Source organism: Dromaius novaehollandiae, chromosome 1 (assembly GCF_036370855.1).
Source record: "Dromaius novaehollandiae isolate bDroNov1 chromosome 1, bDroNov1.hap1, whole genome shotgun sequence".
Classification (NCBI taxonomy): Eukaryota; Metazoa; Chordata; class Aves; order Casuariiformes; family Dromaiidae; genus Dromaius; species Dromaius novaehollandiae.
In genome coordinates this window covers 99,641,697-99,654,621 of record NC_088098.1, presented here as the reverse complement: position 1 = coordinate 99,654,621, position 12,925 = coordinate 99,641,697, and the positions used below count along the sequence as shown (strand labels likewise).

General features: G+C 35.7%; 1 protein-coding gene across 2 annotated transcripts in view; it reads right to left on the bottom strand.

Annotated features, from left to right (window-relative positions):
• The window catches only part of ZNF654 (zinc finger protein 654), a 36,429-nt gene continuing 23,504 nt past the window's right edge, over positions 1-12,925 (bottom strand). For both annotated transcript variants that reach the window (XM_064522233.1, XM_064522241.1), the window contains exons 7-9: positions 8,551-8,692; positions 4,387-6,697; positions 1-3,970 (exon numbers count right to left, since the gene is read on the bottom strand). In XM_064522233.1, coding sequence (XP_064378303.1) covers positions 3,963-3,970; positions 4,387-6,697; positions 8,551-8,692 — 2,461 coding nt within the window. In that variant the 3' untranslated portion in view covers positions 1-3,962. The remainder of the gene's footprint in view (positions 3,971-4,386; positions 6,698-8,550; positions 8,693-12,925) is intronic.

Here is a 12,925-nt window from a genome sequence, read left to right as displayed (position 1 = left end):
TTTCTGTTAACAACAAAGACAATGTTTTATTGAACAAATCTATGTACAGTACAAAAAGTTTTCAAAATGAAACACTACTGTTGATTTATTGCAGTTTGATGGCTCAGTTTTAATTTGTACTCTTATATAAAATGCAAAGTAAAATAATTTAACATTCAACAAGGAAGCACAAATTTCCTTTCTTGCTGAACCTGTAACAGCTTTTACAAATCAAGAGTCCCCAAATGCATACACTGCATTTAATCAGAAAGGTGTTATACAGTACCAAATAAATTAAGAAAAAATAACACTACCACCCTGTTGAGTCTTTCATCCATACCACTGGTGTTAAACAATAAAAGAAATGAGTACAGCTGAACCTTCAATGTGATATTAAAATCACACAGTTAATGTTATAAATTATCCAAACTATACAATTTATGTAGTTTTAATGAATATGGCTAAATAACCAAAGTACCAGTGACCTTTCCCCACAGATAAGACCATTTTCAACCTACTTTTGATTTTTTTTTCTTTTTTGGTGAAAGGTGCCTACCAAGCGGCAACTCTTGAAAATTATAACTTATGACCTTTACAGTGAACCATGATCAGGTTAGAGTAGACAATCTTAAAAGCAAAGTCTAAATCCAAGTTATATCCATCTGGAGGAAACATGATTAAAATATGATTACCAGCATGAAATGCACAAACTTTGATCCAACAAAGCTCCTAAGTTCATGTATAACTTCAGGCAACTTTAACAAATTTGCATGCTTACATTACACATGCACTTCAGTATTCATTGAATCAAAGCAATATATCTTGATGAAGTCTTTCCAATTACACCATACAATGCTTAATGCCTGGGAAAAAAACCCTTTCAGTTCTAGACTTGGAACCCTTTTCAGCCCTAAAAGTTGCAGACTCAGTGTAGGATAATATCCTACATACTACAGAATCCTAAAAAAGCATGTAGAAAAATCCCACACACATTAGAAGCATTCTTTTTACTCCTAATTCAAGTTGCTTAATACTGCAACTGAGTATACCAAAAGGTATTAGAGAACAGTTTTAAAAAAAGACAATTAAAGTCTTTTGAAGTAAAACTCATTACTTAAAACAAAAATGTTGTCACCCACTTCCTACTTCAAGTCAATTTAACATATTTCTGGTATCCATTAGGTGATAGCTAATGTTCACCTACATGAGAATTCAGTTTTTCAGTTCTCCAAAGCATATATATGGAACACGTGGTATAAACAAATGGTGGTGTCCAAGAAAAGCATCTTTGAACAAAAGTGAGTTTAATGCAGGTACAAAAAATTATGGTCACAGTTTATGCATGTACATAGATGCATTTATCTACACACTTTAAGCCAAAGAAAATACAAGTTTCAATCATGTCTTAAAGCATCTTCAAACACATGGAGCTCCAGGAAAAGGCAAAAAAGCACCAAAGAGTAAAAGTACACTTAAAGATTTTACACATAAACATTTTTGTCATATCTACTGACAGAGGTTTTAGATTTTTAAAAACTTAATACTTTAAAATTAACCCTTAGTTTTTCCAAATGTATTTAAGCAAATTTAATTAGATTAACAATGTTAAGCAAAGAAAGGGGAGCCTGGGAACAGTAAAGATGATAATTGGGTCCTTAAAAATTAGTTGGTAACTTCAAAGCAAAAAAAACATGAAAGTGCATTTGGCTGATAAGGTCCCCCTTAATTTCATGTTAAAACAACTTTTAATGTATTTATATATGTAAATATATATGTGTGTATATATGTGTGTATATATATATATGAATGATGCATTTAAATCTGCTTTTTGCAACTGCAAAAAAAATTCTTTGGTGCCTCAAATGTCATACAGATCTCTCAAAGTGGGCCAGTCATTAGTATTAATGTAATGCACACATACCTGTGATCATAATTTTATAACCTTTTACTTTAAGCCAACTCAAAGTTAAGGCATAATTTTTTTTAGAATTCAAAAACGTACAATTTTGAATCTGTGTTCTTTTTACCTCCTAGGAGGGGAAAAGGAAGCAGAATTAATGCAAATATCTGTTTGATTTCACAGAGGATTATTAGCAGAGGCATTACTGAACTATTATGTTTAAGTTCCAAAAATACTTAATAGCCTATTTTACAACGAAATCCTTAGATTTGCAAGTGTGAGTCATTGCTACAATGAACAGATCTTTTATGTACCTCTTGACTTTTTACTCTTTTTTTTACATATCTGTCAATTTAAGCAAGTTTTTAAAGATCATCTTACTATAATGTACACACATTGTCATGAACTATTCAGTAAGCAAACTAGCTGAGCAGGAATAGTTGGTCTTTGCTGTCCTACATTTCTGTGGTGACTCCATCTGTACACATTGTTTTTCACGACTATACCTTCTGCACCTATGAGCACATTAACATTTTAAGCTAATGGCATAGAACAGGATCCAAAATAAACATTTTTAAGCTGCACAGGCAGTATAACATAGTTATTAGAGGGTAAATTAGGACAGCAAATAGACAACCTGTGTATTTGCCATGCTTCTGCTTGGGGTCAGAAGACCAAAAACTATGACAGCTTCTTCATGTCCTGTCTTTTAATGTGATACACAGAGGTGAAGGACTGAAATTTCCTATCTTCCCAAACTCTTTCTACTTCTTTTTATCAACAGCCAACTGCCGGATAAAGTGCTTAGCATCCAAATCCAACACCTTCACTAGTCTCTGGGAAGGATTACCTTTTCAAGAGATGATACTACATAGGGCTGTAATGTTTCTTAAGGCTGAATTGTTGCATGTTTTCTCCTTTCCTTTAGACAGTAGATAATTACTTACAGCACTGAGTTGTGACCTACCACCATTAAGCAATATCACATAGGTGAAACAGGCTCTTCCTGATCTGTTTTTCTGAACTCGCATTTCTAATTCGACATGTGCACTGGTTTTGTCTGTCTTCATTAAAATCTTTTTTTTTTCCTCGCTCCTCCAGGAAGCCATTTTTCAAGTTCTTTTCAGTCCTATCAACAGCTAAAAGATCTCTATATTTGCACCAGATTAGCTTAACTCTGCCCTGCTGTGCAAGTTCACCCCTCTTTGCACTGTGTATTTGTTTCAGTCTGCTTCTGTTAATATCCACACAACTTGTGCACTGTACTTGCATTAGTCTTCCTGCACCTAAAACAGATATTCTATATGACACTTCCCAACAGTCTTAACATATACTTTTGCCATAGCCTTGAAAAGGACTTCTCTTGCATGCATCTGATTTCCACTGTGTATAACTTACACACTTAATATCATACCAACACACTTTGCCTTGCACACTCTGTAGTTTTGGGTTATTAGAGCTGCATTCTATCTATCTTCGATTTCTCTCTACATTCCTCTTTCTGGATTCTCACTACCAATTTATTGAATGAGTGACATGCTTTTTTAGCAGAAAATGGAATCACATACTCAAACTCTGAAAAAAGAATGCCTGGTTCTTCTATTCATGTCTTATATCATAATTACTGTGATACTTTAGGTGATGGATGGATATCCTCTAACCACACAGGAAACTGTTTCTTAATTAAAGCAGCTTAAGGTACCAGCTGTTTTTCTTTCCATAAGGCAATTACCATATCTGCTCTGTCTGCTCAACTGAATGCATTATTTTCCTTAAACTTTCATGTTAGAAAGACTGTGCCGCTAAGCTTCAATCACACATTTGAAATGAACGTGGCTTTTCGGATTACTGGTACTTTGGGGATTTTGTAGCAACCTTTCTGGACTCAAAACCTGCACAGGTCCTATTATTCCTCTGTGAGTTCTACCTAGAAAATGTGCTTTGTCTTTATCAAGGTCATGTTTCTCTTTAGTAATTTGGGACTGCTTTGTGATTAAGGCCAACTGGGAAACAAACTGATGCTTCTTCATGTAGTGTTTTCTTACACCACTCCTCCTTTGATACGTTTTCCCACAACATTTAATCAGGCACCTGTAAAACAGAATATGTTGGTTATTCATTCCTCATTTTGATCCCATAAAAATCATTTTTTTAAGCTGGAACATTGCTTATGTTTTTCAACACTTAATTTCAAACATGCAAGGAAACAGACAAATATTACAATTTGTTTCATGAGAAGTCTTTTCCATTAGATCGGCCTACCAGTTTTCACCTACTCTTTCTTATTCTAAACAGGAAGCACAACTAAATTGCTCTTCCAATTTAGTGCAATATTGTGATTCGATGTTCAGGTCCCTAGTGATTTCAGTGACCTTCCTCTTTTTAAAATCTGACATACTACAACTGCCTAGGAGTTCATCTGTTCCATCGGGTTACCTATTTCAAGAGCCATTTTTGGTTGGTATTTACCTCTAAACAAACACACTCAAAAGAACCATAAGACTTACTTTCATCATCTGAATCGAATCCAAAGAGCGTCTGACATTTCTTTTGTGCAAGATGAGCCTCAAGTGCTTCCGAGTTACAGTAGATGGTCAAACAGTTGCCACATCTAAATCTTTCTGTTGATTTGCTACAAACTTTGTCTTGCTCAGAATGAGCATCTACTTTATCAGTCAAAATTTTTCTACGTTTTGGCATGCTAATGTAACGTTCATCAAGATAACTTGGAGGCAATGGTCTAACATAAGGTTTTGTTAAGATGACACCATATGAAGTATTCTCTGTTGTCTGATTTGGTTTAGAAGGTAACTGCGAGGCAGCAGCATTATTTTGGGGTGTATCATGACAATTCTGTAAAACTGGTAACACTGACCCATTTTCTGTCCTTGTTTCATCTGCCACTCTGTCCAAAGCTATTTCTGATGACTTTGATGATGTCTGCTCCAGGTCACTGTGCCCATTGACTAGTTGGTCACTAACAACACTACAGTTTTCAGAATTTGGCTGTAACACAGGTGTCTTTTGGTCTATTGAGCTTAAAACTGTAGCACTACCCTCAGATGAGCTTTCATTTCCGTTCTGAATTACATTATTTGCTTTCTTCTCAACACTTTGAATGTAAGTCTTTGGTTCTGTAGAATCCTTCCTTGACTTCCAAGTTGGAATTGGTAAGTCTACAGTTTCTATGTCATTAATAGATGCATCACTTTCTTGGTAGCTACAGAGCAGTTCTGAAGAATCATCTGAAGAATCTTTTTCACTTGCATCTTCTGAACCTTCTGGTGTTTTATTTAAATAATGCTGAGCCTCATGTTCATACAGCAAAGGGAGCTCTTCAAATAGCTCACAACACTCTGCAAAATTGCACTGAGCTTTAAAAATGCTATGACTTTTTGTATGTTCTGCCAGCTCAGTTGACAGCTTAAATCTCTGATTACAATTAAAGTGTAAACAAAAGTAAACATTCGGATACACATGTCTCTTCAGGTGATCTATAAAATGTTGGGAATCAGCAAATTTTCTCTGACAGAACCGGCATTTTCCTTTATTCCATTTCATTATATGTTGCTGCACCTTCAAATCAGTTGGATGAGCTTTTCTTGCATGTTTATTGAGGAATCTTATCTTTTTAAACACCCTAGCACAACCATTAGCAGGGCACTTAAAGCTTCCTTCTTGATCCATAGCATCCATGTCTTTCTGAGGGCAAAAAGCTCCATTTACTTTATGAAGGACTGGTGACTCTTTACTGGAGCTTTCATCATCATCTGGCAAGCTTTCTGGATTTAAAGCATCAGGGACATTGTTAAAACAGCTGTCACAACTGCTGTTTTCAGTAGCATCATCCTGATCACTTAGATGATTTTCTACCATATCAAATATCAGTTCAGTATTCTCTTCTTCCACATCAGCACTTGGAACTACTGCAGTCACTGTTTCACTATCTTTAGAACCATCAGAATTCCCATTTTCAAGAGAGACAGAAGCCTCAGAACACTCTAGTTCATTAGATACAGGAGTCTCCTGTCTGTCCTCAAGAACTGCAGCAAGATGTTGCCTTTCTATCTTTCTGACGTGATTTTTTAAGTGCTTCAGCATAAGTCCTCTTTGCCTGAACTTTCTGCTGCAAAGTACACAGGAAAAACTGCCCTTCTTCTGGTGAGCTTGTGCATGTCTCACAATGTGACCGCCAAGAAATTCCTTGTTGCATATCACACAGCGGTGCTTCGGTACAGTATGATCTAACATTTTAGACATCTCAAGAGTTGCGTGGTTCTTTTTGGCATTACCTTTGGACTGGGCTTCAGACAGGTCTTCAGTGTCAAGCTCCCCATTACTTACATCTGTTAAGCAGACGTGTTCTTCACTTAAAGCCCTATACTCTGTTATCTTCTCTGTATTTGCAGTAGAGTTTTCCAGTGTACTTTCACTTAAACCAACAAAGGCTTTATCCCCCAATAATGCTAAACAGTTCTGCTTGATCATCAAGAAATTCCAAAACTCAGGATCAAAAAACAGACCTTTTTTTAAAATTGGAAGCAATTCAAAACGGACACGATTTTGAACAGAACTAGTGCACTCGTTGTATTCTTCATCTGCACATTTATACAAATGTTCAACAGTGTAGTAGGATTCCAGGGTGCGCTCAAGAAAAAAGATTGAAAGTGCACAAATTCTGAGGATCTCCAAGTCATTTGGCAAAAAATGAGCTATCGCTTTATATATGAGACTTTTCATGTTGGGATCTTCACGGAGGTCCAGTTGTAGGGCACATCCACATATCTCAACACATATCTGAAGACCATCTTCACCAACCTGCAGAAAGGAAATTACAGTACATAGTATTGTATAACATTATTTTCCTTATGGGCTTGCAGAAGCCTAAAGCTTGAAAGTCAAATAAAAAAAAAAAAAATCAGACCCAGAAAACAAACTTAACTGGTATAAACAGAGCTCAAATGTCAATATTCCATGTATCTATATACATCTGCTTGCAAAAGACTTAGTTCAGGAAACTTCCTGCTAGTTACAGAAAAATTGTAAAAAGTAAACCTTGTCTAAAAGCATGTATATTTTAAAATAATGCTATACAAGATCATAAAAATACAGATAGGGAAATGCCCATGAATAACATTTGGTTTGCACTGAAGGCTTTGCAGCTACTGTGAATAAAGCTAGATATTTTTGCCACGTGCAGTTCTGTAGTTGAATACAATCAATTATTTGGGGATGCCTTAGTGCTCATAAAACAAAACAACAGCTAATATTATCTGATCCAGCACTATCTTCTGTCTGCATCCTGATCAACTACGCTGTTTCACTATAATTGGACAGTTACTCTAAATTTTGTCCTTGTTCTATCTCATTTAACTTGCATTGCAGAAAAATACAAGCTATAAATAGTGCCCTCAATTTTCAGTGATGAACACTACAGAAAACATAACAATCCACAGCCAAGCACTCTACTGATTCCTGACTTCTCAGCACTGACAGTTTATCCTTCTGATGAGCAGAATTCCCTTTCTATACTTTAGGCTGGGGGCTCGACCATGAAAATTACAATTGGGAGGAATGGTCATACTGCCCAATGTATCACTGGTTAAAGTAAAAAGAATTACAGGAAAGTTTAGGAATGATTAATACCAACCTATATTTCAGTATGTGTTACCAAATATATATATATTTGTATATGACTTGTAATATGTATTTTGTATATTGTATATTGTATATGTTTTTGTATAGGATTTGTAATATGACTATATATAGTCATATTTAGTGGGCTATTAAAAAAATTGTCATTCAGATACACATACAAACAAAAGCTAAACTTTTCTAAGACTAATATACCAAGTTATTCAAGTCGCCAGAAGTATTTTAGAATACATACTGTGATTAAAGTCTTGAATAACAGCAAACTGATGCATTTACTTATAATTGTACAGTAGCATCTTTGATAAAATAAACTTATTGATTTGTGTAGAAGTCCATACACTCCTCAGATATTTAGGACATAGAATATGAAGGAGCTCCATTCAGTCAGGTTAATGATGAAAAGCAACATTTGCTTTGAAACAATCAACATGCCTGTGTGTGAAGCATTGCAAACTATACTAATTTTTTGCACTGTTTTGTATAGGATTGCAACATCTTAAGCATGAAATATACTATACTTCTCTGAAGCAAAAATAAGTCTTCTATTTTAGTTTAGCTCTTGCTTTATGTTATAATAAGCACATTTTCAAATTTTGTTGGAATTGGTCAAAGGGTTCAGAATTTAACAAGGGAGAAAGGCAGATGCAATGGCATTACACAAGTCCTATTTCTTTATGAAACCAGGCTAAAACCAAGAAGTATCATTCACATTTACTTCATACATTTATTACCAATTTCCCCATTTATTTATACAGGATGACATACTCAAACTTACTGCAACAGACAGAAAGAAAAACTTATGCACAACAGAGCAAGGACTGTCATAACATTAAGAGCAAGGACTGTCATAACATTAAAGCTCATTCTGGAACCTGACAAAACTTAACTTCTGTGTCCTTCCTTGCCCCCCTTCACTTTCCACAAAAAACAGCCACTGTATAATATAACCATCACTTCTCTTCAGTTTTACTAGTAATAAAAAGAAGAGGGCAAAAAAAAAAAAACCCCAAACTTACTTCATCCTTAATGACTTTCATGAAAGGGAAAATTACTCTGACATTTGTAGCAATTCTTAAAAGCTGGTAGCATTGATCAACAAATACTTGTTTTGATGGGTTAGATTTAAGCTGCAATTTACTCCAAATGAAGATCAGGTCCCTATAAGTGCAGAACAAAATATTTTGATTAGGTTTTAAAGAACTCTATTGCTAACCAAATGCATTCCTACAAACATTTATTTGAATTTTCTGTAAGATCTTATTTTTGATATGTGATTAATACCGGTCTAGTTAATGCCACAACTGTACACAATGTGCACAATGGAATATGTAACATACGCATTCAGGGTATCTCCTATCACTGAACCAATTAAATATGCAACTGAGTATTAATGGATTTAGTTTGGTATCAGAAAATGGCATAACAAAAGCAAATCCTACAGCATCTAACCATTAATGCCATGTGCAATAAACAGCAGACTGAAGAAGCAAGCGCTGTGTGCACTCCAAATGTATTTTGGGATTAAACTACTTTCTGTGCCATGATGAGGAAAAAAATTCTCTGAATGTGGAAAAACAGAGCATAGTAGGAAACTAGTCTCTGGTACATTCTATTGATAGGAAATATTGATGTTTTCCAGTTATACACATTACAACACAATTGTCTTTTTTGACTGCTGATATCATCGACCTTTCTAGTCCCAGCAATTATACGAAAGTATTCGTCCCTACTGCTAAATACTCATATATCTCTATGATCAAATAACATTTCTGAGTGATGCAAGGAAGCATAAGAGAAGAATGGATTGCTAGCCTCCTGCAGAGGAGCACCTTGTACACAAGTAACGTATTTAGTCTATAAAATATAGCTGATGGAAGTCTACAGCCTATAAAAAAAGTTCTATGCTCTTTAATTCAGAGACTCTGCAAGGTAACTGGACCTTTATTTAATTAAAACAATGTCGAGATTTGCAACCACATCAAAGATTTTACCCAGAAGTAGATATGTTCAGGACCAGTTTGAAATCCCACCACAACAATACAATGCAAACAGGGGCCCACCCAGAGTTTCTTCCACCAGTCTCCTCCCTCGGAAAACCCAAACCCAGATACTGACAAAATATTTGGCTAGTCTTCCAAAATTTCTTAGTCTGTGCCAGGTAAAAATCAGGCAAACCTTCTGTGACTAAGCTTATCTAGTCATGTCCATGTCTGCATGAAGAGAAATGACAGAACTGACTATGACACAACACCAACTTCGCTTTTAAGTTTAGGACAGTTCTATAATTCCACATGATTCTAAGTGCTAATTGGCCAGACATGAGATCTTAATTGTTTTCTTTTATTCAGAACCCAAGAAAACTGAAGTCAGGAGGAGCCTCAAGCTTATGGGGCAGACAGTTAAGAAAGTAAGCTCTACAAGCCACTCTACACATAGCAAATTAGTCCTATAGGTTTTCTAGAGATGCAAACAGTTCACCTCCACTTTTACCAGGTTGGAAATCTAAATGTTTGAAGGCTCTTTGCAAACTTCATGTGGAAGTTTGCAACTAACCAGTGTCTCCATGCACCCATTCATTTAAACCATTCATAAAAATTCAATACAATTTTCAGCCTAAAGTATGAAAGCACGATCATTTTTCTTAAAGATGCTGTTAAATAATACAGCTATTTGAATTCACTGCATGCTGCTGTTGAACAGAATAGTAGATACTGCTCTTTCTTTTATTTTGCTTTGTCTCATACTATTTCAGAGCAAGCTGTTTCAATGCTAATCCCAGAGAAAACTCAAATTATTTTCCTGATGGATTAGCAGCTCAGTGGCTTACCATGGGTTCAGACAAGTGCAAAGGCTGGCACAAGAGAAGAGCAGAAAAGAGAATGGAGAAAACAAAGCAGAAGGAACAGCTCCATGGGTGAAGAGCAAGCCATTAAATCAGTTTAATCACTATCTGACTAGAGCCTGAAGTGAAATATTTCAGTGTTATTCCTCCATGTAGCCACTGAGGCTCCTCCTCAGGAACATTTCTGACTGATAATCATTAAGGGTTAAAGCATTCTCAAAGAACTGATTAGACCCAATTTTAATCATATACATGTTTCAGATACCAACTTTAATTATCACTGAACTCAACTGCATTTGGGACATTTATGTATCACCGACCACAACACAGATAATAGTTGAGATGCTATAGCCAGGGGTAGCTTCTTAATTGCTAGCATAGTATGATATAGAAGTGTAGTGCTCTGTGATGTTTACCCAACTTCTTGGCTAGAACAACTTTTAGTCTAGTCTGTCCTGCCTTACCCTAGATCTAAAACTTTTGCTATTATTGAAAAGAAAAAGCCTGTCTTTCCTTAAATGTAGATAGCACACTACCAAAATGCACATGCTGAACAATTATCTTAATCAATAACACTATCTAAAAAGACTGATTAAATTTGTGGGGAAAAAAGTTCTTGATTTATTGACATAAGAATTACTTGAAAACAGCTAAAACTGCATTTAAAGGCTGCCTGGCATAGAAAGCAAGCCATTCTGGTAAGCCTGTTCCATAAAAATTCTTGTTGTCTTTCTGAAGAGAGATGACTTTGATACAGGAAAGTCATTAATCACATTATTATGGATTGATCTCCTCAATACCTTGTACACATTTATATACACACAATATTTCTAGCAAGACTAAACACAGCTTTTTTGTGATGCAGGTGTAAGGGGGCTTTCACTTCAGAAAAACAATGATAATTTGGATCATCTGAATCTAGGATTTACTCCTCACACCAATGAAAATAGCTTTGGAACAGAGCTGCTCAAAGTCCATCTTTTGCTGAGATAAGATGAGAAGCAATGGTTTCAGTTCAAAGATCTACTTGATATAGGCAGCCTCACATGAAGAGATAACTATCATCTACTACTTGCAGCTTCCTAATCTGCTATCTTTGCTGGTAGATTTTGACTTAGACAAGTCTCTGCTAGGTCTGCAAGATCCTCAGTCCTCAACAAGGCTACATGACTTTTGCTGTGCATAGCACTGAAGAAAAACAAACAAACTTCTATGGGGAAAGAGGCAAGATTTGGGCTAATTAAACCTGACTCCAAATTCTTCCAAAACTTGAACGATGGTATAGTCATTCCTTTTTGCTTCATAAGCTTTGTCCTGATTTGCTTTATCTTGAGCATTATACAGATTTCTTGTCTAGTTGCATATGTAACTGTGACTGCTAAGCACCTGCAAAGAATCAAACAATGATTCTAGCTGCACAGACGTAACTGCTCTAAACTCTTTAAAAAACCCTCAAGTTTTATATTCCGAACAGAAATTAAAATATTAAAAGATAAAAGTGCTTCCCCAATGAACAGATAACTAACAGTGCAATAGGCATGTCTGGAATTTCATTGTTGATGTCCATCTTGCCAGAATATTAGGACAGACATCTTGTTTCTAATAACAAGTTTTTTACAATGGATAACACAGAACTTGATGCCATCAACTGGATAACAGCAAGGTTAACATGCATGTTATTACTGCACAAGGTATAAAAAGCAAGTTTTACCTCCAACATTTAAAATGTATTTCTTAAAAGCCTGAGACCCTGAAGCAGAAAGAGCATCCATATAGCTGATTTTTGTGGGCTACATCTGGAAATTTCTTGCTAGATAAGAATTCAAGTGATACAGCATTTGGGCAGGAATCAGCAGAGCTGCATTCCAGTCTGAAGTTGGTCTCCAGGCCTCAGACAAGCCATGTATCTTTTTAGTTGAGCTTCTTCACCTGTATTATGGGCACAGTCATGCCCACCTTTTTCTGGGCAGACTATAGATGAAAAATGCTACAGAATAACTAGGTATTGCCAATACTCTGTATTATAAATTTATTTCATAACCAGATTTCCAATGGTTTTCATTCAACAAAATCAATTACTCGCCTAATAGCCAAGACAACTTTGTTAGAGGAAACAAAACATTATGTCCAATCTTCATTACTTCCTCTTAAAAAAGAGAAAAGACATCTTACTTTTCAAATTCCTGAAACCAGGGAACAGGGAAATGCTTTCTAGATTCCATATTGAAGTTAGTTATATAACTAAGCAGATCAATAATTTGATCCCAAATAAGTGTGTGTGTGTGTGGGGGGGGGGGCAGGGAACAAAGCTTTGCTGACTGAGCATTTTTGCCTCATCTATGTAATTAGACCAACAAGGCATACTTTGTCAAGGCAGGTATACATTACTTTAAGTACAGAAGTTATATCAACAGAAGGATTACCTTCCTTAGACATCTTTCAGACCTCAGAATGAAGTTTGCTTTGACAACTCTCTAGAGAATACATATTAACCATAAAAACGTCCAACTATCCATTTGAGTTTGTGTGTACAAAGACAGTATCTCTCT